The 27335-nt window shown below is 45.5% G+C and overlaps 1 protein-coding gene and 1 long non-coding RNA gene across 4 annotated transcripts in view; one reads left to right on the forward strand and one right to left on the reverse strand.

The window, feature by feature from the left end:
- Positions 1-3687: 3687 nt before the first annotated feature.
- LOC124983726 (uncharacterized) lies at positions 3688-25399 on the reverse strand. The gene is made up of 4 exons (XR_007108489.1): positions 25198-25399; positions 16618-16689; positions 10088-10178; positions 3688-4246 (listed from the first exon to the last, which is right to left on the reverse strand). It is a non-coding gene; the product is annotated as an uncharacterized LOC124983726 (long non-coding RNA).
- Kcna6 (potassium voltage-gated channel subfamily A member 6) overlaps positions 5859-27335 on the forward strand; it is a 52514-nt gene continuing 31037 nt past the window's right edge. For 2 of the 3 annotated variants that reach the window (XM_047551240.1, XM_047551239.1), the window contains exon 1: positions 5859-9391. In XM_047551240.1, coding sequence (XP_047407196.1) covers positions 6562-8154 — 1593 coding nt within the window. In that variant the 5' untranslated portion in view covers positions 5859-6561 and the 3' untranslated portion in view covers positions 8155-9391. Of the gene's footprint in view, positions 11313-27335 lie in introns of all 3 variants that reach the window. The other variant, XM_047551237.1, reaches the window with a different exon arrangement.

Below are 27335 nucleotides of genomic sequence, written 5' to 3' on the forward strand. Positions count from 1 at the left end.
AGTCCTTCTCTGTTTCCTAACTCACTTTGTCCAATTCAAATTATTTTTCTGGAATCCATAACTTTAAGGTTCTGCTCTAATCTACTTTATTCCATTCAGATTTGTTCTATGAAGCAAGCCTGGGTCCCAGTCAACCTATATTACACAGACATCTTTTAAATCTTACTTACTAATTTTTGGGAGATGAGAAGCAGTTACCTTTGTCAACCCTGAATATGCCCCACCATTTTGGACCCTCATCCTCTTCGTCTCTTCTTGTTCACTGGTCAACTCTATTCTGAGCTCATTATCTTTTTGCCCACAGCCAATAGTAGCCATTTTATGATTGCAGCAATCTGTTTTTGAACCTCTATAGATATGCAAGTTTTAACTGGCCTTCTAAATATTTTGCCCCTTGTGACAATAATTGCCTGCAATGGCCTCCAGTAAAGTCCCTTCACTGTCCATCATCTGACCCCTGAGCCAATGTCACAAATTTAAAGTGTGGTTATTGCAACTTCTCACTTCTGGGCACCAGAATTGGATAGGCTCAATTACACAATGGTAATAAATCAATCCCTGACCTCCAGAGGCTTAGAACTACAAAGGGTCGCTTCCTACTTAGGTTACTGTTGCTTTGGCTGGGAGTCCAACTTTATGTCACCTCACTCTGGGACACACTTCTGATGGAGCAGCCATCATGTTGAGTGATACTGGTCATTTGTGACTGGAGTAGGAAAGCTTTGGGGCCCTTCCCAATTGTCATTAAATAGTTGGGTTTGGAAATGACATATATCCATTCTATTTGTAATTCCCTGGCTGAACCCACTTGTCTGGTACCATCCAAACATATGTGAGCTAAAGAGTACAAGTGCCCTGAAAGATAGAGCTGGAGAGATCTGGAGAACAGCATTAATGACTATGGCAATAAGGGAATGGTAGGAAGAAGCAGACTGCAAACTTGTCATGCCAGCAAACTCTCTTAAGAGCCTCTGAAAGATAAGGGTTTTCTCATAGATGTATTTCTTGGCACACAGAATTCTTTCCTGAGGCTGTCGATTTTCATGGCACAGACTTCTAATGCATTCCTTTCCCAATATACATCTTCACTTAAGTGAAAGCTGTTAGGTTTTTCTTTAGCAAGTTCTGGAGCCTCATCTCACTATCACTATTTTTGTGATTGACATCCTCATCATCACCTTTAAAAACTCTGACTAAGCAGTTAATTATAAATAGTGCTTATCTATAGAGCAGGTCTTTGCATTTATCCTTCCCCCTGTCCACTAGACCATGGGAAAAGTCCAGGAGGAAGGAAATGGTCATACTGCTTCCAAGGACTAAATTAATGCAAGGGGACATTAGGTCTAAGGGTGATGCTAGGAAATGTGTGCAGGGGACTTCAGTTTGTGGAAACAGTGGGTGCCATCAACAGGAAATTAGTCCTTGAAGTAGATGATATCTGATTTCTTTTTAATGGAATTCTTAGATGACCAAAATTTGGAGGTGTGTGTGTGTGTGTGTGTGTGTGTGTGTGTGTGTGTGTGTGTGTTTTGAGGAAAATAGCAAAAGTTGGCTGCAAAATATAGAACCATCCAATCACCAGGTATTGTTCCCCAGGATTCCTAGGGTTCAAAGCTTTCTTCCCTCACTGCTCCAGTTGAGAAAGTAGGAGATTAGGAGAAGGAATAAAAATGACCCAGTTCTCCCTGGGAAAAGTGGTGAATGAGGTGCAATAAGAGGGGGCTGGGTCTTGTAGGTCATGATTGTCTTTGGTCAGAGGAACTTCCACAAAGGACATCCTGAGGAACTGAAGCATAGGACATGAGCCTTGCCCAGAGATGAGACAGTGGGATGAGGGACACAATGTCTGAATCCAACTGACTTTGAGTGACTTTCATTCCAAAGTGAAACACTCAGAACTCTTAGGGGGTGTATCCTTATGCACAGATGATCGATCACTCAGCAAGTGGCCAGGGATCTGATCACTCACCACCCATCCTCATGGCAGGGTCCTGTTGGCAGGAGGCAGAGAGATAAAACATTTCCAGAGAGCCCTTGGAGTAATGAGCCTAAGACTATGACCACTGTCTTCCTCTTCCAGAAGACAACTTCAAGAGAATGACTGCCAAGATGATGACAAGAGCTTGCACACACACACACACACACACACACACACACAGCAAAGTACTAAAGGTAACAAAAAGAAGCCTGGAAAGTAGGATAGAATGATCAGTCATGTACCCCAGATAAGTACATTCTAGGGCCTGGGGCTGAGTTAAGAATATCAGTGGTTATCATGTTGTGCACTTATCTCACTTGGCACTTATATCCAGATGTCTATTTTCTTTCCTGGCTTTAGTGCCATGGATTTAAGTATTTCTTGATTTTTAAATTTATAATTATACATTTCTTGTCCCTATTCCAGACTTGAATAAACAACATCGACAACTCATTGAGGTCTTCATTTGCATGTCTAATTTGCTCTCTGGTTTAACATGTGAAAAACAAGGTTTTGATAGATCCCAACTTGTTTAACCCTCCATGTCCCTTTTCTCAATCAATAGCACCACTAATCCACTTAAGTTGTTCAAACCCCAAACCTGGCATTGCTTATTTCTCATGCCTATGGATTATCAATAGTCGCCATCCCAATCCTCCCCATACTCCCCACTCTGTTTTCATTACCCTAGTCCAACTCACCACCATCCCTTCCCCTGACAACTGCTATTTCCTGGTCTTTGCCCTCATGCAATTCATCCTCATTTCAGCCTCTATGTAAATCACATCATCTCTCTCCTCTGCTTAAGAACCATCACTGACTTCATATGACCCTTAAGACAAAATCTAAACACTCACCTCCTAAGACCTTACCTCTTGCTTCTTCAACATTGCCTTGTACTTCTTGCATACATGGTCTTCTTTATGATCCTTCAACATCCATGAACTGTCTAGTTCAGGGCGTTGATACTTATCTGCTCAGAATGCTCTCCCCTTGCTGTTAGCACATCAGGACCATTCCCATCCTTGAATCTCAGTTGAAATACTACTTCTTCAGAGGGAACTTCCCTCACCAACCTGCCCTCTTCAAAGCTAAATCCCAGGTTCATTTCTGACATAACATCCCTTTCTCTAAAACATTTATATAATATGTAAATATCTTCTCTATTGTTTATCATGAATTTTTCTGTCTAGAAAGTAATGTATATATTGCATTAAAATATAAATTTATAAGAGTGGGCATTTTGAATAGATCACTGTTAACTCCTCAATACCTGGCACCATGTAGGGAACCCAGTCGTTGCTCCAATACAAGGTAAGTACATGATCAGCCCCATATGATCATTGCAGACATCTGAATCTAGATACAACAAAACAAGAAAACAATCTGTGCCGGGATGAAATTGTGCTGAGTGTGTGTTGGGGAAATGATCACCTGTCACTAGAAGCAGCACAGCAGTGTCTACACAGGAAGCTGAGTCTCTTGCCTTCCTTCACCTGGAAACTGGCACCTCTGAAGGTGTGATTTGATTCATCCTTAATATATGCTTAGAAGGAATGATAGAGGCATAGGGATTTTCTTAAGCTAAGAAATGAGTCTATTTCACAAAAGAACTAAAAACAGAACTCTGATTCATGAATTTGCTAATGGCTTTTCCCTCCCAGGGGATCCTCCCCGTGCACAATGAAATCTTTCTTGGGGCACAGCCGTATGCTTGATGTGAAGGTGACCACAGGACATCAGCTTTGCCTGTAGGGTAGCAGGCATGGCTGGTCAGGCTTAACTGGAGCACTCAACTGGGGGTTCCTGCCCCATATTAGGCTGTGTACCCTTCTGGCAGAATTCAGGGTTCATCCCATGCTTCTTTGATTTGAAGTTACTGACCTAGTTGACAATCTCCTGAATAAAAAAAAAAGTAATGATTTAAAGAATATGGCAGTGAATAATTTACTATAAAATTTGAAAACAAAAGCAAAAAGAATCAAGGGCAAGGTAGTTTACAAACCAGATAATGTTACAGATAATCAAATGAGGATAAAAAAGTATCTCTTATATGGTATTTATTGTTGCTTCCCTTTGAAAAAATTTTTTGAATGGAGCAAGTTTTGCATGTAGACCAAATTGCTTAATTACAAAGGCTATAAATGGGAAGACTGGGTAAACTCAGTATACTAGCTTTCTCACCTTTCACTGAAACACGCAAGGGGAGGGGTGGGGGAATGGATACTAACAGTGTAGAAAAGAAGTAGAGACTGTAGCTTGGAAGACCTGGTGAGAAACAAAGTAGAGAATGCAGTGAGTTCTAAAGCTAGAAACTCTTATCCACTCACTTCTTCCCTAGAGGTCCAGAAGCCTTAGTTCCCTCCTCCCCTTTACCCCTCTGGGAGCAAATGCTGCTGAGAACGACTGCATTTTTAAAACACTATGTGCAGTACAAAGAACTCTTACATGAATCTTGTGGTTTGAGAGTACATTTATGTATCATTATCATCATCATCTTCAATGAACTCTTTACTAATGCAGAAGCAACCACATAAAACACCTTGTAGTTGTCAGCTGATTCATTTTGGCCACAGCCAGGCAGAAAGGGGTGGGGGACTGAGGCATAAGAAGCAAATGCCAATCTACCTGGAAGTAGCAGTTTGAAAATATAAGATAAGCCCTCCCCGTGTACAGACCCTCAATCGCCCTATGTAGTAAAGAAAGACTATATAGTCAAAGGAAGAAATGGATAGAATGTCATTCTTGCACAGTCTTAGAGAGTTAGGGAAAGAGTTAAGTGGTCTCTAATAACAAACTGTCCTACCCAAATATTGGTGAATGGGTCTTCATTGCAGTCTAGCCTAGGAGCAGAGACTGTCTTTCTGGTATAGCACCTAGAATGTGGCTAGTACTATTGGATGCTTAATAAATGTACATTTTTTAAAAAAAATTATGACTGATGTACTTTTCCTTCCACCTTTTCCTCCCTTTTCTTGGCTGTACAATAAGCAGAAATCCAGATGCATTCCCAGGGAGACTGGAAGCAAAGGTTTCCCCGGGTGTATTTTCCCGTCTGTGATGTCTTTAATGCCACCATCTTCTGGTTCTTTCTTCACTGGGGCTGCTACCTAACTTCACTGGGGCTGCTCCCTGGGAGAAGGAAGACTTCTGATGAGAAAGGCACTGGCAGGCTTCCCAACCCTTTCATACTATCATTTTGCCATCCTGGGAGAGTAGCAGTCTCACCCTCCCAGGTTTGCAAAGGGATATTCCCTGGGGGAATTATATTGGAATACAATCTAATTTGGAAGCTTTCAAGACATTTCAGAAATACTTCCTTTTTCTTTTTCTTCCTATCTTCTCCTTCTCCTCTTTCTTTTTGTTCTTTTTTTTTTTTTTTCTCTTCCTTTTCTTCTTTACAGTAGATATTGGAGAAACTGGCATATGGGTCTTTGTAAGTACAGAGAGACAACACAGGATTTAATTTTTTAATTAGATGTCTGAATGAGTGGAGACACACTGCTCTGTATCAAGTAATGGGGAGGGGTGTGTTGAGGTGGGGGTGGAGTGTGATTTCTGATTGACCGAACATAGTGCGCAGGTCAACTCCATAAACCCAAATGAGGAAAGCTGATTGCGGCAATTGAGGGGGTGTGGTACTAGGGTACTGGCTCCTGTTTAGGGGGACCATGAATGTGATTGTGTGAAAGCGGAGAGGCGTGCCAAGAGAGCGCGGGGAAGATTACTGGGGAGGCAAGTGTGTGTCTATTTCCACAGCGTCCTGGCTCGCTGCAGCCCCTGACTGGGTGAGGGGTGTGATGTGGGAGTGGGGTGGGAGGGGGCAGCAGGCGGGGCCTGCCACGTCACTTGGAGAGTGTGTTGGGAAGGAAGGGCAGAGCGGAGAGCCGAGCCGCTGCTGCTGCGGCGGCGGCAGCCAAGGCTTGAGTGGTGGGGAGGTGGGTCCCCGCGCTCCGGCGCCGGGGCAGCCTCAGGGCCCTCTCCGACGCTTGCGGAGCAGCTTCTGGGGAGGCGGTGGTGCCTGTGGCGGTTTTAACCACGACCTTGGCCAAACCAAACCGGCTCTGTGGACCTAGGGCGGAGGCCGAGTCCGGGCAGGAGTCTGCCGAGCCGGAGGGAGGCGCATCTGGCGCTTCGGTACCAGCGGCCGCCGGGGGCTTGAGCTGTTGGAGAAGCGCAGTGGGAGCTGGGAAGAGCCAGCTCGTCTGGAGGGCGGACCCCAGCGTCCAGGAACCCAGCCTCAGGCACAGCAAGGGGCTAAGCCACGCGTCTTTTCCGACAGCCAGTTTCACGCGCGCCAGTTTGAGATTCCAGGCATTCCAGTAAGCACCAGCACCGAGGCGCAGGTATCGGAAACACGGAGCCAAATCCTTTGCGCCCAGGTCACCTCTCAGACCTAGCCTTGCTGGGATCAGGGCTTCAGGACTCACCAACCCAAACGCCAGGTCAGACCTCGAGCCCGCAGGAGCGCGAGCCCCACCCTAAGGAGAGAGCGCAGTCGGGAGCCGGGAAGCGGGTGCAGTGCGCGCGCGGTTGGGTTGTGGGCGCCGTCCTAGTGGCGGGGAGCGCACAGCCGGGAGGACATGAGATCGGAGAAATCCCTTACGCTGGCGGCGCCGGGGGAGGTCCGTGGGCCGGAGGGGGAGCAACAGGATGCTGGAGACTTCCCGGAGGCCGCCAGCGGCGGGGGCTGCTGTAGTAGCGAGCGGCTGGTGATCAATATCTCCGGGTTGCGCTTTGAGACACAACTGCGCACCCTGTCGCTGTTTCCCGACACACTGCTTGGGGACCCCGGCCGCCGAGTTCGCTTCTTTGACCCACTGAGGAACGAATACTTCTTCGACCGCAATCGGCCCAGCTTCGATGCCATCCTATACTACTATCAGTCGGGGGGCCGCCTGCGGAGGCCAGTCAACGTGCCCCTCGACATCTTCATGGAGGAGATCCGCTTCTATCAACTGGGGGACGAAGCCCTGGCGGCCTTCCGGGAGGACGAGGGCTGTCTGCCCGAAGGCGGAGAGGACGAGAAGCCGCTACCCTCCCAGCCCTTCCAGCGCCAGGTCTGGCTTCTTTTTGAGTATCCTGAGAGCTCTGGGCCCGCCAGGGGCATCGCTATTGTCTCGGTGTTGGTCATTCTCATCTCCATCGTCATCTTTTGCCTCGAGACCTTGCCCCAGTTTCGTGCAGATGGTCGCGGTGGAAGCAATGATGGTGGTGTGAGCCGAGTGTCCCCAGTTTCCAGGGGGAGTCAGGAGGAGGAGGAAGAGGAAGATGATTCCTATACATTTCATCCTGGCATCACCTCTGGTGGCATGGGGACAGGAGGTTCGTCCTCACTTAGTACTCTTGGGGGCTCCTTCTTTACAGATCCCTTCTTTCTGGTGGAGACTCTGTGCATTGTTTGGTTCACTTTTGAGCTCCTGGTGCGCTTCTCTGCCTGCCCCAGCAAGCCAGCCTTCTTCCGCAACATCATGAACATCATTGACTTGGTGGCCATCTTCCCCTACTTCATCACCCTGGGCACTGAACTGGTGCAGCAGCAGGAGCAGCAGTCAACCAGTGGAGGGGGTGGCCAGAACGGGCAGCAGGCCATGTCCCTGGCCATCCTCAGGGTGATCCGCCTGGTTCGGGTGTTCCGCATCTTCAAGCTCTCCCGCCACTCCAAGGGGCTGCAGATCCTGGGGAAGACCTTGCAGGCCTCCATGAGGGAGCTGGGACTGCTCATCTTCTTCCTCTTCATTGGAGTCATTCTCTTTTCCAGTGCCGTCTACTTCGCAGAGGCTGATGATGATGATTCACTCTTCCCCAGCATCCCAGATGCCTTCTGGTGGGCAGTGGTTACAATGACCACAGTGGGTTATGGAGACATGTACCCCATGACTGTGGGGGGCAAGATCGTGGGATCGCTGTGTGCCATTGCTGGGGTCCTCACCATTGCCCTACCTGTGCCAGTCATCGTTTCCAACTTCAACTACTTCTACCACCGGGAGACAGAGCAGGAGGAGCAAGGCCAGTATACACATGTCACTTGTGGGCAGCCTACACCAGACCTGAAGGCAACCGACAATGGACTTGGCAAGCCCGACTTCTCTGAGGCCCCCCGGGAACGGAGGCCCAGCTACCTTCCCACACCACATCGGGCATATGCAGAGAAAAGGATGCTCACAGAGGTTTGACCCATGCGGGCAGGGCCTGCAGGAGAAGGGGTGTACTGAGCGAACTAACTCTTAGGCTTCTTTCTCATCCTCACTACTCTCACCCTAGCTCCAGTTGACCTCTTGACTCTCTCCCCCTACACCTTTACATGGCATCCAGGACCAAATACCTGGACTGTCATCCTTGTTGCTTGATCTGTACAGCATTCAAGGTTTATCCATCTAAGTGACATTTTTGAAATTGCAACGGTGCCACCCAATCATGTCCATCTTGTGTCACGTGGATGAGATATACGTTCTGTCTGATCTTCCCTCAAGATTCCGATTTTTTGTGTCTGGAATTTGTAATATCTTTAGGAGCAGCAATGTCAATAGGATGAAAACCAGCCATACTTGGTCCTATCACTCTCCTTATTGTCCTTTGCTTTGGGGGGCATGTACTTGTCTTAGTTTCTTGATAACTGGTGGAAGCTGGAAGATGGAAACAATACTCAATGTGCCGTTTTATTCCATGCCCTGTAACATCTGCTGGTCATCCTGCAGAGCACCCTTTATAGAGTCTTAGTTCTACAGCCTCAAAATATGTTATCCATTTCTAATCCTGGATGGAATGAAAGAAAATACAACTACAGTGGATGATCTGGAGGACAAGAGGGTCAGTCCTGGACCAAAAGGGCCAATGTATTCTTGCAGCTGTGATCTGGCACAGGAGACACTGGTCTTTGGTCTGCATTTAGTCCTCCCCACTCTTATCCCTGACTCTCTCTTGAGCTTCCAGGAAGGTTCCTTCTCAGAGCCAAATACTCTTTTTGTGCAAGTGCCTTCCTGTGCAGAGGAACTGGAAATAGGAACTAATGAGCCAGGAGAATACAGTCAAGCAACTGGTTTGATCCCAAACCTGAAGCAAGGTGCCACTAGGCAGAGATTGTCATCTTGGAGGGGGCAGAGGAATCTTTTTGCAGATGTCAAATTTTTTTCTCCCTCATTTCACCAGAACCCTCTCTGGCCTTCCGCTCTTCTTCCTGGGAATTTGACTTAGGATTGCAGGTGAAGGCTTTCTAAAGCAACTTTGTAGACAGGTGAAAACATGAATCGATTGCCAGTTTCTTCCCATTTTATGGGTAAGGACGTATGTTGTTTAGATTGAGGAACAAGCATTATTCCTTTGCTGACAACCCCACTGGTAGAGGTTTTTGCTGAGTCAAGCAAACATTCACCTGCTCTGCCCTCTGAAGCTGCATCTGGCCTGCTCTAACTGGTAAGGTAACCTGGTGGGGCTCCCACCTGGACTCGGTCATCCTTTTTCATTTCTTCCATTGTGAAACTACTTCAATCCATCCCACCTGTCTGCTTCCCCTCGTCTTTCCCCAGTAACATTGCCATTTGTTTCTTGCCTTTGATAAACTGTGATACACTGTTTGGATCTCTTCTGGGTGTAGTTATGAAACTGAAAGGACTGTTAAAATGCTTTTAATTTTATAACCATGCTTTAAGACTCTTTGATGAGAATTTTTAAAAAAAATTCCCAAAGAGCAACTTTTGAGGGACAGCCTTTGAGTGTTTGGTTGATAGGCAGTGTGGCTTCTGCGAGTGCCAGATTGAAATCTGGATTTTGCCACAACTTTACAGGGTAACTTTGGCACCCAGTCCCTCTTTGTGCCTCCATTTTCCCCCCATTAAATGGGAACATTAATGTCTTCCCCTCCCTACCTCATGGTGTATGTGGATGAACTCATCTGGGAAGCTGGGGGACAACACTGTGCACATGTGTGAATTATAGTAGTTGATTTGCTTTTTAGTTCATTATCCTGTCTCCCCACCTGCCAGAAGTAAGACCTTCCCCAGAATTTCTGCCTTGGACCCAAAGCCCAAGAATAGCCATTTATTATGAGCTCTTCACTCCCTGAATCCCTCCTTGGGCTCTTGGGTTGGCCTCAGTTTTTTTTTTTCTTACCCTTCGGAATGAAGGATGTTCTTTTAGACAGGCTGGGTAGATCCTTTTAGGGTTGGAGGTCACCTTGCCTGGGGGATTGGCTTCTCCAAACCTGAAATACAGTGGGAGACAGAGGTGTTTATGATTCAGAAACCTGTTCCAAGGTCAGGAAGTGCTATTTTTCCAAATCTCTTGTTACTCCTGGCTTTTTGGGAAAAGAGGAGCCCACATCAGTGGCTAAAGGGAGCCCCCGCTGTGTGTGAATGTTGGGACATGTATGCATGTATCTGTAGATATGTGAATTGATCATGCTCATCATCATCCCTGAGCAAACACTGCCTTTTCAAGTCAGAGCATGCCTGGAAGTAAAAGGTTTGTGGAGAGCTGGGATCTCTAGGGACTCCGGTTGCCGTAGCAACCTTCCAGACTGTTCTCTGTCTTCTGATTTGGGCATCAGGGGAGAACAGAGTACATATTTCCAGCTTCTCAACTGGGAGCACCTTCTACTGTTGGTTTAGGGGCAGGAACAACCAGGACAGGGCTATAGGACCTGGGAAAATGTGGAGGAAACTAAACTTCCTGAACTTCCTCCTTGGATTCTTCCTGGTTTCCCCGACTGTCCTTGAAGCTGCCTCATCTTACCCCTGAGTCTTCAGAAACTTGAATGCAAAGCAGCTGCCCAGTTAAGCCAACGTCAATATTTTAAAAATGACAAGAGGAGCCCTCGGAAGGGACAACACATTCCTCCAGAAGCAGCCAGGCTGGGCCTTGCCGAGAACAGTGCTGGCCTAGGTGTCATGGAGTTCTCATTTCCTCAGACAGAGGATCTTCTCAGCTCTAAGACAGACGGAGAGACATGAAGCCCTTCTTCCCAGGGAGCAGTCGAGCTCCTGGGAGGGATCTCTTAGTTCTTCTTAAGACATGGAAGAAAAATGGAGAGACTGTGGCCCGACCTAGTTTCTGTAAAGGATTTTGTCCAATGGCCCCTCTCTGACTCTGAACCTCTTTATGTGGATGTTGTGACCTAAGCATCAGGAGCACTGTGTGTTGTTGGCCCAGCTGGGATGGGGACTCACAGCTGCCAGGAAAGGTGGACTCCAATCCATCTTTACATCTGACTGGAGCCGGCAGGGGTTCCCAGAGGACTTCCTGGGATTGTCAGCCTCATCCTGAACTGAAGGATACTCCTCCTGCTGGCGCATCCCCAAGGAGTGAAGAGGGACAGCTGGCTGTTTTTGTACCTGAGGTAGGTCCTACTGTGGGGGGATTTTGCTCCTGGCTCAGGCCTCCAGGTCAAATTAGAAATCAGGGTGGCAGAGAGAGAAGGGTGGGGGAGCAGGGTTCCATTTGCCTTTTCTTTGTGGCCACCTGGCTCCATTTCTGGGAATTTCTCTATGCCTCCATCCACCTTCCTTTCCTGTCTCTGTCCTCTTAATGCTGTTTCTCCCATGCCTTCCTTCTTTTCCTCCTCTCCTTGCTCTCCCTTTCTTCCTTTTTTAATTCTCACTCTGTGCCTTCATTTTCTTCTTTCTCTGTTTCATTCCTCCTGCCTCCCCCCTTTTGTTTGAAGCATCTTCTCCTTTCTCTGTGTATTTATCTCCCTCTTTCTCCCTCTCCATTCCTTTTTGGTGACTGGCAGCACCTATGATGTTTCTGTTGAGGTCACACCTTGCATTCTAGGACAGCTATGATCCTGAATGTTTGCTGAAAATGTTGGCCTCCGGCCAGAGGATTCCCTGTTTCCTGACATTTCTGTACTCCATCCTTTCCTGCCACACTCACTTTTGGGGGGAAGTCCTGCACTTACCAGGGAAGGTGGGAGGCTCAGGGTTTAGAAAAACATCTTCTGACAATTTCCTGAACATTGAAAGATGAAAAAGGGAGGGGGAAGGGGTGGAGGCAGGGGAGAGAGAATGAACTTGATGCCTCATATTAATATTCTTCCATAGAGTACTAGAGTATGTCATCTTAGGGTCCCGGAACCTTAAGAACCTTGCAGAGATGTTGAGGAAAAAGGAACAGTAGAAAAAGCAAAACGAACAGAAAAAGAGAGGACTTAGGAGGAATGTATAAGATTGAAGTTAGACTGGAGAATTCCTTCACTCAGGGGTAGCCTGATAACTGCCAATCATTGACTCGAAGGTTGCTTAGCCTATGGTTGGCTCCCTTGTGCACTAAAGGCAGAACAAGAAGGAGGGACAGCGTTCCCAGTAGTGCAAGGTGCAGGAGATGCTCCTTGGGGAGGTAGGTCAGGATTCCCTACCAGTACATAAGGGGACCATGTGACTGTCCTACTGGCACATAGGGTTAAGTCACACCTGCATCAGGACATCTGGACATTGGGATGACCCTCCAAGGCCCTCCAGGGGCCCAAGACTAAGTTATTAAACTAGCACCAGAGTACTTTTGAGGGTGATGGAAATGTTCTGAAACAGGACTGTGGGGACAATGGTGGTAAAACTCCAAAATTTAACAACAACAACAGTGAAAGCATTGCATTGTGGGGAGAAGGAGACATGAGTCTAACAACCTGGGAGTCTGACACTGCACAGGGAGAAAGATTTTGTTTTATAAGTCAAAGTTAGCATCTCTAATGATGGAACAGACTGAAGGTCTGTAATGGAATGACATTTTTTTTCTTCTGCCACATGGGGACACTTCAGAGCTTTCATGCAGTTGCTCCTTACAGTTTGTATACGATACCAAAAACTGATTGCGTGTGTGTGTGTGTGTGTGTGTGTGTGTGTGTATTTTGACAATGAAGCTATTGTAGGATTTATATCCTTTTTCTTTCTCCAAAGATATGTTGAGTCATTCTTTTGGTAGGGGCAGAGCATGATTAGCATGTACTGAACTAATGATGAATATGTTGGACATTATTAATTATATAAGAGGAGGAAGGTGAGCTTGCTCAAGGAATGTACTTTTTTGGCTCCAAATAAACAAACAAACAAACAAATAAATCCTCTAACAAACCCCAAACCCTACCTAATTCTTGCATCCTTAAACTCTGAATTCCTTAAGAAATTTCATAGAAGCCAAGGTTTAATTCTCCCCACCCCCAATGCCAACTACCTACTAAGGTAGTCATTAACTCTTCTTTGCCCTAGGATGAGGACCAGCAGTCTCTGGTGCTTTGGATAAACCAAAGAAGCAGGAGATGACAACCTTAGTTTATCTTATCTTTTCAGTGTTATCTATGGACCAGTTCCTTCTCTTCCTCCTCTGGCCTTGTGCCCACAGGATCTCTTCCTTCTCTCCCTAAGGTTTTCCTCCAGATGACGCCTTCCAGTCCTGCCACTTATTATTCCTTCTCCCTAGTGGCTGAGCTCTTGCTTCGGGCAGGATTTCTGTTGCCCTGCATCTCTACATAAATGCCAAGCTAGATTCCCAGAGAACGTTGGTTATCCTCCTGGGACAATCTGGCTGGACCTGCCATCCTGGCTCTGATTGTTTTTGATGGTGTGCTATTGCCATGGGATGGAAAGTGTGGTCTAATTCTAGTGTGTCATGATCACTTAGAGGAGGGAAAGAAATCCATTTATTCAACTGTAGGGTTTCCTCTGTGTTCCCCTTTCTACCAGGCTGCACAGATATCTCATGGCAGAATAAGGTCTGGTGCTTGGGGGTTTGGAGGGAGAGAACATATCTTCCCACACACAGGCCACTGGGAATAAGGACAGATGGGCTCGTAGTTCTCGTGTTGCTGGGTTTCCCAATGCACCACTTTCCCATTCTGGGCTTGCAGTCCCTGTGGGGTTGGAAATTGTCATGTTTTTTGTGTCCCTTTGTTCTGAACTTGAGAAAGTAGTTTATCCTGCTTCTTTGTTCCTTCTTGGTCCTCTGCCCCTTGCCTCATATGGTGTCCTAAAGGAGGAGTGAAAACCTATCAGTGACCACTGAGGAAGTGTCATCCCAACAAGGTAATGACTCTCTCTTTCCCAGAAAGAGAGAGAGGCCATGACAGCTAACACTGGTCTAACCTCAGCTATCACTTGACCTATTTGGGGTCAAGCCCTGCTGGGGATTATGCCAACCTTATCATTGTTACTATAGAGAGAATTTTCTCTCAGTTGCTCATGTGATGGTACACTTTGCCTGCCCCTGGGAAACATTTTGGACCCTTAAGTTGTCTCTGCCGCAGTTTGCAAGGAGTGCAGACAGACCCTGGCTCTTTGGCGAGAGCAAAACCGACATTTCAAAAGGAAATTGCAGCCGCGCAGTCTGCTGGCGCTGCTATTTTTGACATGCTTGCTGTTCTCTCAGGGCTTGACAACCGCTGTCTCCAGGAGACAGACAAACCAGCTCTTGGCAGCAAAGACACCACTTTGAAAAAGAACATAGCAAGACAGTCCCTTGACTGGGAGGGGTGGGAAGATGCCCATCCTTCCCTCACCTCTAGGAAGCCTGCCGGACACCTGACGAGCATCTGCCACCCCAGACTGCAGGCTTCGCCCTCACTGGTGATTCATACCTTGCTATGCAGCCTCCTCTCTGAGGGGAGTTCTAACAGAAACAAGGATGCTGTCCACTTACAAAGCCTTCAGACCCATTCAGTGCTCTCCTTGGGCATCAAACTCTAGAATAAAGTGGTGAGGGCCAAAAACATTAGAGCCAGATGACTGGGTTCAAGTCCCTCCTCTGCTAGGTGACACTGGGACAATTTATGAAATTGCTCTGAGCCTCAGTTGCACTCTTGGTCAAATGGGAGGGGGTTTAAAAATAGCATAGGGTTATTTTGAGGATTAAATAGATTAAACTCGCAGGCACGATGTAAAGATTGGCTATTATGATTGTGTGCCTACTATAACAAAACAAGGTACGTAGGCAGGTTGTTTTCCTCTTTGGTGGAGAAGAGAAACTGAGGCTCAGAGGGGTGGTGACATGTTCAAGGGCACACAGCTATGTGTGGTCCATCACAGATGGTGCAGAATGGAGTGCATTGAGGGTCTAACCCTCCTTCTGCGCAAGAAGAAAGAGCAAAGCTATGGCTCCTAACTGTGTACATAGGTTTTTATTTACATGCCAATTTGTCTCTGATGGAAAAGCTGCAGGTATCCTCTGCACCCCACCATATGGAGTGTGGAAAGCACGTGGAGATTCTCTTATGTTTTTGCTGACATCTCAGATATATAGAACATTGTTCTATGGAGCCCTGCGTTAGTTACTCTGTTCCATTCTCCTCCCTCTGGTCATCATCCTTACCACCCATTCAGTTCCCTGACCACTTTCATGTCCCAATGTGCCCTCTCCACTTTGCAGGTTGGGGGTACATTAGCATCTCTGGGGTATATTTTAGTTTCCTGTCCTTCTCAAAGGTTGAGGGAGAGGAGACCCTGAAGTTGGAAGAAGCCAGCTTCTTCTACCCATGCAAGTCTCATTTGCCTCCTCCTGGCTAGAGAGCAACTACTGCAGCTTTCCTTGGGGGTCTCAGTGCAGCCCAGAATGCTCTGCATGCCCTTGGTGCACTGCTGTGACCCCTTCATCTTCTCTCAAAGGACCCAGACCAGGGCAAGGCAGCATGGCTGCCCTCTTGTTTCTGGATTCAGAGCTTGGAGTTGAACTTGGGTCTGCACCTCATTTGACCTTGCTAAGCTTTAGTTTTGTCCTCTGCAAAACAAGGAAGCTGATACCACTTGCCTCTTGGGGTTGTGGCAGGGCTCACGTGAGGCTGCCAGTTAAAGGGCTTAGCAGGAAACGAACTGTCATCGAAACACAGCTTCCACCTGAGAGCAGACCCGGGACCACTTGCTCTCTCAAAGAAAGGCAGGGTCCCTGCCTTTCAGTTTTGTTCTCTGAAACAAACATTTAAGTGAAAAATGACATAAAAAAATAGACTTCAGTTAGCTCTCTGCTTTACCAGAAGGCTCTTTGCCTAGAAGATTCACAGCAGAATTTCTTTAAATAATTGCACTTAAGATGTGAGTGAATGTATAGAAATGTCATCCAAATGATTCTCAGAATAAGATGGATATACTGTTATATATATATATATATATATATATATATATATATATATATATGTATTTTTTTTTCCAATAAGGTTCATTTCCAACCAAAATAGAATGAGGAATTTTACTTAAACCTTTCTGTGAGCACCAGAGCATTGCAAAGGGCAGTGCTGAAGGACACAGGATGTGATAGCTGGAAGGGGTAATAAATACCTCTCTTTATGAAGGAAGAAACTGAGGCAGAGAAGTGAACTGATTAACTCAAGATACACGGGCACTTGGGCAGAACTGACTCTGGGATCCACATTTACTGACTCTGATCCCAGCATCTTTTTCCACAGAAAATCAAAACCTAAGGATTACTTGAATATTTTCTTTTTAATGAATGACTTTATTTCCTATCCAACCAAACTCCTTAGCTGACTTTCCCATAGGAAATGAAATTAAATGATTTTCAATTTAATCTTTCCCTCCCCAAACTTTCCAGGGTACAGAGGCAGCAGGCTTGGCTAGAGGAACCCATATCAGAAAAGCAGGGGGTTACTTGAGCCTTCTGTATTTAATTCAGGAAGGAAGGAATGCAGAAATTTAGCATCTTACCCAGGAGTGCTGACTTCAGATGCTCTGGGAACTAGAAATCAGCTTCTATGCTCTTCCCTGCACTTTCTTGCCCTGGTAGAGAAAGAAAAGTTGCTGTTGGGTTATAGATGTCTTTTATAAATCACAGGACTAGGGTAAGAATGAACAAAGTTTCCAGAAGCCATGGTAGCCTAGCCATAAATCAGACAGGCACTCCCCAGCTGCCTTAAGGCAATTTGGCATTGCTGGAAAGAGAAGAAAGTTCTGGAATGATGGGGAAAATAGCTTGTGTTCCCTGTTTCTGTGCTTTGCAGCAGGGAGCACATTCACCCAGGAGAGCACATGTATGTGCGCATGCAGGAGCTGAGCACACTCACCTGGAAGTGTATGTGTATTTCATTATATTATTTATTTATTTCCTGAATATGGAAACTTCTCATACATGGCTTTACATGACCATAGAAATTCTGGAGTGCAACCAGAGTGCCTACCCTAAAACTGTGCAGTTTACTCCTTATAAGAGGTCCCAAGTCACTACATTTTGTGTGACAAAAATGATACAATATTAGAAAGTATTGGAAGGTTTCACACATGGGTTGGGATTTTTGGTTTCTTTTGAAAAACAAAAGGTCTGGGCCTGATCTGCTTTCCAACAACCATCAACAGAAGCTGGGGTGTAACTCTTCCCATCAGAGTGAGTTGAGTTTCTTTTTGCTTCCAGTAACTCACTTTCCTGATTTCCAATCCATGACAATTTCCTTCACCAATAAATTTAACAGAAATAGCAAAGCATGAAAGGTAAAAGGATCCTTAATCCATGAGACCAGAAGCCTGGGGCTTGGCTGCGAAGGCCAGAGCCTGCCCATGAGCCCTCCTGGTACTGAACTGGGGCTGTTGGTGAGTTTTCATTATGCCCACAGCCTTATTTTCCTCATGGGCAGAATACATTTCTCGATATGTCCGTTTCTGCCAAAGGTTATAAAGCAAAAGACCAAAGGGTGCCATGTTTAGGGAAAACGTGTGTGATAGGACAATGAAAATGGAAGTGGAAGCTTGTGGCTGGGAGGAGATGGTACCTATGATATAGGAGAAACAGAATCGTGAGGCTGAATGGAGAAGGTACCACATGGTAACAAGAATGTGCTGTGTCCTCTGTCTAGTTAAGCAGGTAGGGAAATATGTGATGCAATTAAGGATTTCTATTTGAAATGATTAAAATGAGCAATCAGGCTGTGTTAGTCAGCTTTCCATTACTGTAACAAATAAATAAACTTATAAAGACAAAAGGTTATTTTGACTAACAGTTTTGGAAGTTCCAGTCCATGACTGGGCAGACACATTGCTTTTAGGCCTCTGGTGGAAGATTAGCACATCATGATGGAGACTGGAATATGAAGAGAGAAAGAGAGAAGAAGAAGAAGGGGCCAGGATACCGCTATCCCTTTTAAGGTCATACCCCCAGTGACTGGAAGACTTCCCTCTAGGCCCCACCTCTTAAAGTTTTCACTACCTCCCAATAGCACCAGGCTGAGGACCATATCTTTAATACATGGGCCTTTGGGGGACATTTAAGGTGCAAGCTACAGGGCAGGCAAAATTCAGTGTTTGAATATTTCTGATTTGAGGACTGCTCCTAATTCCATGGTATCCGATAATGAGATACCGCTATATTCCTACTGACCAGCACCAAGAGGGCATAAGAGCAGGGACTCATGAGTGGACTCATGGCTTTCCTGGATAATGACTGACTCTTAGCTCAGGCTCTGCACTTGTCCCATTGTATAAGTGATGTCATCGTCTTTCCCAGATCCCTTTTTGTTCCCAGATCCTAGATTGTTCTCACAGGTTTTTGACTCTGAGGTGGAATCTCCTGCCTTGGAAATTTATTGGCCACAAATTAAATGGTTGTAGAACTGAACCATGTCTAGCCTTATTGCTATTGGAAGGAGATCAGAAAGACCTTTCTCAGCTTCTAGTTTTACCTGTAATTTCATTAAAATATTTCAGGGCTGGAATTCAAGAGGTCGGTTGCCACAGCAATTAAGACTAGAGTCACCTCAAAATCCATGGGATTCCAAGAGATCAGTGACTTCATGTGGGTCCTCTCTCCTTGGAGATATCTTTCATTTATGAAAATCACAATTTAAAAGGATTCTGTCAGGCACAGTGGCTCACGCCTATAATCTCAGTAGTGGCAGAGGCAGGGGGATTGAGAGTTCAAAGTCAGCTTCAGCAATTTAGTGAGGCCCTAAGCAACTCAGCGAGACCCTGTCTCTAAAATAAAATATAAAAAGGGCTGGGAATGTGACTTGGTGGTTAAGTGCCCCTGGGTTTAATCCCTGGTATCAAAAATTTTTTTTTAAAAAAAGGATTCTGTACCTTCATTTCTCCAAATATTTTCCCTTTCCAGTAGGACAAAAAAAGTTAAATCAGGCTGCGATGAAAAGAAATCCATCCTGAGCCTCCATTTCTGTGTGCGTCTGCTTCACTTTTTCTAGTAGATGCCTTTCTGAAAAGTTGTTGTTGTGTGTATAATAGAATCACCTTGCTATCAGAGGTGTTTGTAATATAAGTGCACCCAGAGAAAGCAGTGAATTCCTGAGATTGGTGAGAACCTCCAACGTGCTTCGGGGTGGACTGAGAGGTTATATAACTGAGGGTGGGCAGAGCGCTCGGTTGGTAGTCTCTTGCCTGGCTTCTGGGTTGGCCCTGGGGGAGAAGAGCTCTCAAGAGCTGCTCAAGGACACAGGTGGAATTGCTTCCTCCACCGCTGAACAGATGCCTGAATGCACCTTTGATGATGTGTGAGGTTAACGTTCTTCTTTGGAATTATGCCATGGAAAATATGACTCCACTTACAAATAATATATTTGCTTTATACACAGCATTTCAGGAATGTGTTTAATTTGAAAGTAAGCCATCTGCACTCACTTAATGGTACATAAACAGAGAATAAGGCAAAATGACACAGAATAATGGAGCAGGAAGAGACTTAGGTAAAACTCATGGAATCCATCACTCTGTTCTGCACTAGAAACATTTCCAAATTATTCCAGACCTAATGTGAAAAATCCCCAGAGGAAGAGCATCCATAGCATGGACTCCTTTGAACTCTTTGTGCTTCATGATCTTTGTTGTGGAGTGTTTCCTCCTGCCTTACTTATACATCTCCTGTCACACTTTCAGCTTCCTTTCTCCTCTCTTGTCTTCTGCTGAGATGCATACTCAACTGGCCATGCTACCTTGAATAACTCACGCCAGAGTTCTCCAAATGTGATATGCAGAACACTGGTCTTACATGATGTTTTCATGGAAAAAGCATCCCCAGGCACCGAACTTCAGACTGTTGTCACTTGGAGACACATAGCACATATGCACATCAAATTAAAGACTCTGAGAAGTCTTGTAGTAAGTGAGCCTAGGTCACTTCTTTAACCCAGTGTTTTTCAAATTGTTATTATTATTATTTTACCATAGAATCTCTCTTTTTTAAAGAATAACACTGTTCACACCCCATGAAAAGTTTAATCCACGAAAAACATTATGAGAAACTCAAAGAGATCTGAAGCTCTTTCCAATGGATTTGAGTTCATGGAGCCTCTGCCATTAGAGATTTTTCATATGGATCATTTTGTGGCTTTGATCCTCTTAAAGTTCTCCACACCCTTCTTCAGTTGTGCAGAAAGCATTTGTTTATTTTGGTTTTTGGTTGCCCTGGGGACTGAGCCACATCTCAGCCCCCAAACAGGAAATCCATCATGAGCCTTCCATTCTTCCATTTCCACTAGCCATTCTTGTTGACAACCCATGCATAATAACTCTCAATCTATTAATTTATGTTACATTAAAAATCACAGTATTTACGATTATTGATAAGGTTCTAGATAATGTGAAAGGAAACACCCTCTCCCTATGGCCCTTTATAGCTTTCTTCAGGAGAAGTCTTTAAGAAAGTAACTGTGGGGGATGCAGGCCATATAGCCCATCGCGTAGAGTTCCTGCCTCTCATGCTGGAGGCCCGGGTTCGAGTCCCCAGCACTCTGGGATTGTGGAAATAAAAAACAAACGAAAGTAACTGTGGGAACTGATCTTTGTAGATTCAGTTTCTGCCCTACTTTGTTAGCTAATGTCCAGAATTTGGATGCTCTTCCGGATGGATGAGGGTGCCTGCATCACTTCCCTATGGTGAAACAGTCCAATCTGTGCATGTTCTTAACCAAATCAAAGATTATCACGTGTTTGTTTTCACAAGCACTATTCTAACTAAACTTCTTAATGAGAACATGACCTTACTAATTGTCATATTTATAAAATCTTATTCATAATCTGAGCAAGACACAAATATCATCAGTGAACTCTAAGTAACTGGATTTTCTTGTATTCTTTCCTGTTTCCCTAAACACTGTTTTCAAGTGTGACACTTGCTCTCTGTCTCTCCTGAAGTGCTTCAAGGGTTGAACAATCCCAGTTGGACAGTTCTTTTGGGGCAGCTCTTTTCGGCTAGAATTTCTCCGGGCTGCTGGAGGAACTCAGCCTTGACTTTTCTCTGCTCATCCCAGAGAGCCTGAGGCTTGCCGTCTGCTCCTCCACCAGCTGGCCCAGGACTAAACCCTTTCTTCCATGGTTTCCTTTTGTGGTCAGAGTCAAAAGAAGAAAGGATGTCATTGCTCTTGCCTGTGGATGCCTTTGCACCTGTTCCTTTTCTGGACAACCTGAGCCATGAGAAAGCATTTCTGATATCTGCTTATTGCTCTCATCTTTAAATTCACTGAAAATCAGAACAAAGAGAGTGTAGGGGAAGATGGGAATTGCATCTAATTCTGGGTCTGGCACTAGGCTGCTGTGTGGATCTGGACGAGTCACCTCGTCCAGGCTCTAGGGCATTTAGCACATGTTGGTCAGTAGCACTGTTCTCTGTCCCAGTGTCTTCATCTGCAAAATGAGATGGTTGGATTAGACAATCGAGTTTCCACTTGAAAATCCTATGACTGCTCAAGTGCATTCACCAAGTGTGCAAGGGGCTTCCTTGATCACTTCTTGATCACTTCCTTGATCACATTTTTGCTTGGTTGTTGCCATTGGAGTGATCTTTGAAATAAAAGTTGGATTTGCTAAAATTTCTATTATATTTGAAATATTTGAATCTCAAAGCTCCTATGCTCCAGCTTCTTATTTTATATACAAAGATTAGAACTTAACATCTAAAAAAATATTGAACAGGTTACAGAAAGGTTTTTAGAGAGATGTAATAATTTTATGTGGTATCAACTATGATAAATCTCTTCTTCCTGCTTTTCTCTTCCCTCCCTCTCTCTGCCTCCCTTGCTTCGCCTCCTTTCTTTCTACCTTTTTATTTTTCTTAGATGAGATCTATCTTAGTTATTAAGTGTTTCCAGATCCTTTTTTATTTTGATGTTGCAAAATAAACATTCCTTGGTTTTGGCTGTGTCACGCACCTTGGCATTATGATTGGAAAAATGCTGGGCACAGAAAGGCACTTCTATATTAAGGAGAAGTGAGAATGCAGACTAGCGGGATGCTAACCAGTACTCTCTGCATCTCGGCTCCTTAGGGAGACTGCAGAAAGGATAAAAGAAACACTGGTAGAACCCTCTGGCAGCCTTGCACAGCATTGAAGCTTTTTTCTTTCCCTTTCTGAGAGAGGACCATGAGCAACCCCCAGGGCACACATTGTGTGCTGGTCTCATGCATTCTGCCACATTGGCTTTAGGATAGAAAGTTCTGGGCAATGTGTCTAGGACTGCCTTTGCAGCTGTGCCCTGGAAGCTTCAGCCCTGCATGGTTCCACCACATCTTGCCACTTTTTGGTGTCTGTTCATCATTCTTGTCCCATTTGGCTTTGCTTACTACTGCTGCTAATGCAGCCTGAGGCAGGGCAGAGCCCTGGACAGCAGTGGAAAGCCTGTGTGCTTCTAAGGTGCTGTTTGACTTTGAGCAAGTTTCTGGAAACAAACACTTTATTTTTTGACTCTAAAAGTAATATCACCCACTACTAACTATAAAAAAATTAATATGATTCAGAAAATTTTAAGGAAGAAAATTAAAGTCCCCACAACTCCACAACCAGAGATACCCCTGTTGATATTTTCTTGACAGAACATTTAGTTCTGTCTCTATCTATAACCCTACAGAAATCATGAAGTTTTTCACTTTAAAAACCTCACATTATAGCTCTAGTTTTCTCATGCAGTTGTCACGTGGATTTCACAGAAATGCACCATCATTTTGGTAAACTACCCCACCGTTGGACAGTTAGGCTGCTGCTTGATTTTTGTTCTTATAAATACTGTCACAGTGAACACTCTTAGTGGAGGGATTTGGTCACATTCACAACTCCTTCCTTAGGCAATATTCTTATAAGAGTCAGGGAGTGTGAACAGAGCAATCATTTTGCTAAGCCTTGGCTTCCTCACCTGGAATAAATCATCAGCAACAATGCTCAGGGCAGCAAACACCTAAGCTGTGCACCACACGCCAGGCACAGGTGGTACCCATGTATTTAACCTACTCAGCTGCCCTGCCATTGTCTTTCCATTTCATGGAAGGAGCTGTCCAGGAAGCAGGGTGGTGGGATTTCTTCCCCAACAGTCTGGTTGCAGAGTCCTACTCTCAACTACTATTGCTGATTTTGCCCCTGTGAGATGAAAAATCTAGACTGAACAACCCCTAGGGTACCTTTCATAACTAAACATTATTTGTGTTCCCTTGAAACACAGTTGCCTGATCCTAGTTCACAGCTTCCTTTATTCTCTTCATTCTTCCATTTCTGGTTTGATGAGGGTGGAGTGAGTGTGAGTGTGTGCACGTGTATGCATGTGTGTTTGTACAGCCTTATGAATGGACCAGTCAGCAGACAGAATGTGAAGCAAGGAATCCCAAACAACCTTATTGACAAAACCTGAAAACATGGCTCAACACTATGATTACATATAGCTTATCCTGCTTTCCCTTTAATCTTGAAGTTCCCAGGCTCTCTGGCTAGGAAATTTGTTATTTTGTAATTGGACCATTACTTTGATGGAGCAGGAATGGGGTCGGATTTGCCCATCTATCATGACCCCTTCCTCAAAACAAGCATCTGAATATGCTGTCTGAAGAAAATGTGTCCCCTCCCTCTACTGTCGGGAAGCATCACTAGGTGTGATTATTCACTAGCTGGTAAGGAGATGATTGGCAAACTCCTTACAGGAATCAACATGTCTACACTGCTTTTATTGCCTGATAAATACAGTTGTCCATTGGAACCTGAAGAGGACTGGTTCCAGAACTCCCCACAGATACCCAAGTCTGCAGATGCTCAAGTCCCTTATGTAACATGATGTAGTATTTGCACAGAACCTACACATCCTCCTGTATACTTTAAATCATCTGTAGATGCGTTGTATGCCTAGTAAAATGTAAGTGCTATGTAAATATTTGTTAAACTACATTGTTTAGGGAATAATGAACAAGAAAAATTGTGTACATGATGCAGTACAGGTGCAATCATTATCTGAATGTTTTTGACCCAAAGTTGGTTGAATCCATGGGTGTGAAACTCATGGATCTAAAGATCAGCTATACAGAGATTGCTAAGCCTCCCTAAAAGTCCAATTCAGTAGATCTGGGAGAAGTCAGAGACTCTGCTTTTTTAATATATGTGCTCCAAGTGATTATTTTGGAATGTTTAGACTTCCTATGATCCCTAAGTAGGTCTCAACTTTATAGAGCATCAGAAACACCCAAGAAGATTTAAAAAATCTTTCTGCCTGTCTGCTGCTCCCTGCCCTAATTTGTATAATTGATGCAGGATGAGATCCAGGTGAGCATTAAAAAAAAAAAAAAAATTCTCAAGAGGTCTTTTGTGGAGCCAGTAGGACACCTCCAGCCTAAGAAATTCTATTACACTTTTATATTTAATGGAACTTCTCATTTTATAATTCTCTTTTACTATGGACTACCCTAACAACCCACAAAGGTCAGTATTATGATTGCCCTTGGCCCAGAGAGGATGACTGTATTGCACAAAGTCACATAGAATCTCTCTGTGTCAGCCGCTGCTGTTCTCTGTCCACAGCCAGTCCTGCCAGGCCCTTTGGGAAGAGCAGCCTGCATGCCCCGAAAGTCTCCCAGGATGAAACAGTCCTTGCCTCCTCCAGGTGCCTCTCTCATGGCGGACCCAGGAGCCCTTTCTTCCCCTCCTTTCCCACTCTCTGCGACTGCAGCCTTTCCTCCTCCTCAGCCTCCCTGTGCACTGTGCAGTGGCACCTTCCTCCCATGCCCCATCCCACTTACAGGAATGTCACTGAGGGACAGAAAGCCTGGGAGCCTGGACAGGCCACATCACCCACAGTGGTCCGAAGACACAGACATGCTGACCCTTAGCCCCAGATTCAGCTCCTTCTCTGCTGTCACTCTACACAAAGCATGGTGCATTGCCAGCACCAAGAACCTCGCATCCAAACCCCAGGCTGTCCCACAGCTGCGTCCCCTTCTCGATTGCCACCCAGTCAAGTATTCTCACATCCACCACTGGGGCTTCCCTAGCCCCTGCACCCAATACCCTCTCCCTCCCCACTCCCCAGTAACCCCCAAGCCCACCTGAGTCCTTCCTGAGAGGCCACTTCCTGCTGCTGCTGGGTTCCCCCTCTGGACTGACAGAAACTTCGCAAGGTGGGGCGGGGGAGCCATAACCAGGAACTGCATGCACCCCTTCCACGGCCCCCACCCAGCAACCAACTCTCAGCTCGAAATCTCTCCCTGACTCAAACCAAGGACTTTTGTTTCTCTTTCCTCTTCCTCTCCTTGTCCAAACCTTTTCCCTCACACAGGCTGCATCCTGGAGAAGCTCCCAGCGACTGCAGGCTTTCTGTGTCAGCATCCTGCAGTCTCCATCGGGATGCTGGGGGAGCAGGATGGAGGAGGCGGGGTTTGGCCTTACAGGCAATGCAGGCAGCAGAACTGCACCTAGGGAGGAGTACCAAGTGCTGATCTTTCCCGATTTCCTTCACTTGCTGATGTGGCAGCCTTGTCACTGAGGCCAAGCCACCATCAGCTTTTTTGTGCAGCGACATCCTTCTTTTCCTCTTGCAGGGCTTGCACACTGCAAGTTGGCATGGAGGGTCTGTGGTGTCTTCCTTGGCTTTTGGTCTCCATGGCTTTTGATATTCCCACACTGACTTTCAGGAAAGGCACACTCTCTGCTAACCAGGCCAGTCTCCTAGTCTGTCCTTCTCCTGTTATACAATAATCCTGTGGGACTGTGACCTTTCTGCTCAGTGAGATTTGGAAGGAGCAGAGAGGAGAAAGGAAAGAGAGATACAGACTTTCAAAGTGGTCCCTGGAGTTACACATGGCCCAGAACATCTGGCTTGGTACATCATACCTTTCTGGTTGGATGTTGTCTGACATCTATCAGATGGCCCAAGACTCTTAACCAGTAACCTCCTTTAACTGCCCATCATTCATAGCTGATGATCTAGATTGGTATTTAAGACCCACCCTTCCACAGTGGATTGGACCAGGGTTGAACCTGAGCCAGTCTGAGTCTCTTTTCTAGAAAGCTTAGCTGGGACAAAAGATTCTGGTTCAGACTGGACTGGTCACTCTATGGGAAAAATAGAAAACCTGTTTCTCCAGCCAGGGGAGTTAGAAGGGGTGATCCATCTTCTGGCTTCGCCTCCCTTTTTGTAAATGAAATAAAGTATTGAAGACCTGAGGGATTATTTGATTGGCCTAAAGCCACATGGCCACTATAGCTTCTTTATGACAGAGCTGAATCTTGGTGTCCAAAGTGTTAATTCACATATTCTTTTGGCTAAGAGGTGATGCCTTGACAAATAACATCTTATGGAAGGTTATGTTCAGCTCAGATTTTGAAGAAATGATAGTAATCAGGCACTAAGTGGGGTTTAGTGGAAACTGCACATGTCCCAGCATCTGACTGAGCTGGACTCTCTGTTCTCCTCTCTAGCATCTGGACCTTGGGCATGTTTCTCACACTCGGGCATTGATTCCTTAACTGTGGAATGGGGATCATAGGACTGGGGATGTAGCTCATCAGTAGAGCTTTGCCTAGCATTTGTGAGACCCTGGGTTCCATCCAGCAATGCAAGACAATACAAAAAAAAACAAAACAAAATCTAACAAAAAACAAAAAATGGGGAGGGGGATTGCAGTTACAGGGTGTTCTAATGAGGATTAGAGATGCTTAGCAATTAATCATTGCTCAATAAAAGAGGTCTTTCTATTTAAATCAATAATATTCTTTATTTCCTAGTTCTCTGCTCTGCAGCTGGTGTGGTTTTGAAATTATTCAGGGCCCTCCCTCCTCTCTCTCTCTCTTTTTTTGTCTTCAGCAGCACTCTTTCAGGGAGCTGTTGCCTGCATCTGACAGTGGCATTTAAAAACAAACAAAAGATCTACTCAAGCCAGGTTCCGTAATGGGGAAACAGACTCCGCCTCCTGATGGGAGGAGCTTCTAAGTCACATTGCCAGGAGCAGATGGGGTACTGGAACCATATTTGCAATGGGTCTGCCAGAGCTAATGATGTTGGCTTGAAGGATTCTGTTCTTGGGACTTGCTTGACTTCCCCCTTGTGCTCACAGATGGCAGAAGCAGTTCCAGGTCTCCTGCAATCACACAGGGGTGACAGAATTCAGGGAGTGTCTAGAGTCCTCCTAGGGATCAGAACTTGCCACTCCCACTAGCCTTAGGCCCTGGTTAGGACACTCTGTAA

This window comes from Sciurus carolinensis, chromosome 4, assembly GCF_902686445.1.
Source record: "Sciurus carolinensis chromosome 4, mSciCar1.2, whole genome shotgun sequence".
Classification (NCBI taxonomy): Eukaryota; Metazoa; Chordata; class Mammalia; order Rodentia; family Sciuridae; genus Sciurus; species Sciurus carolinensis.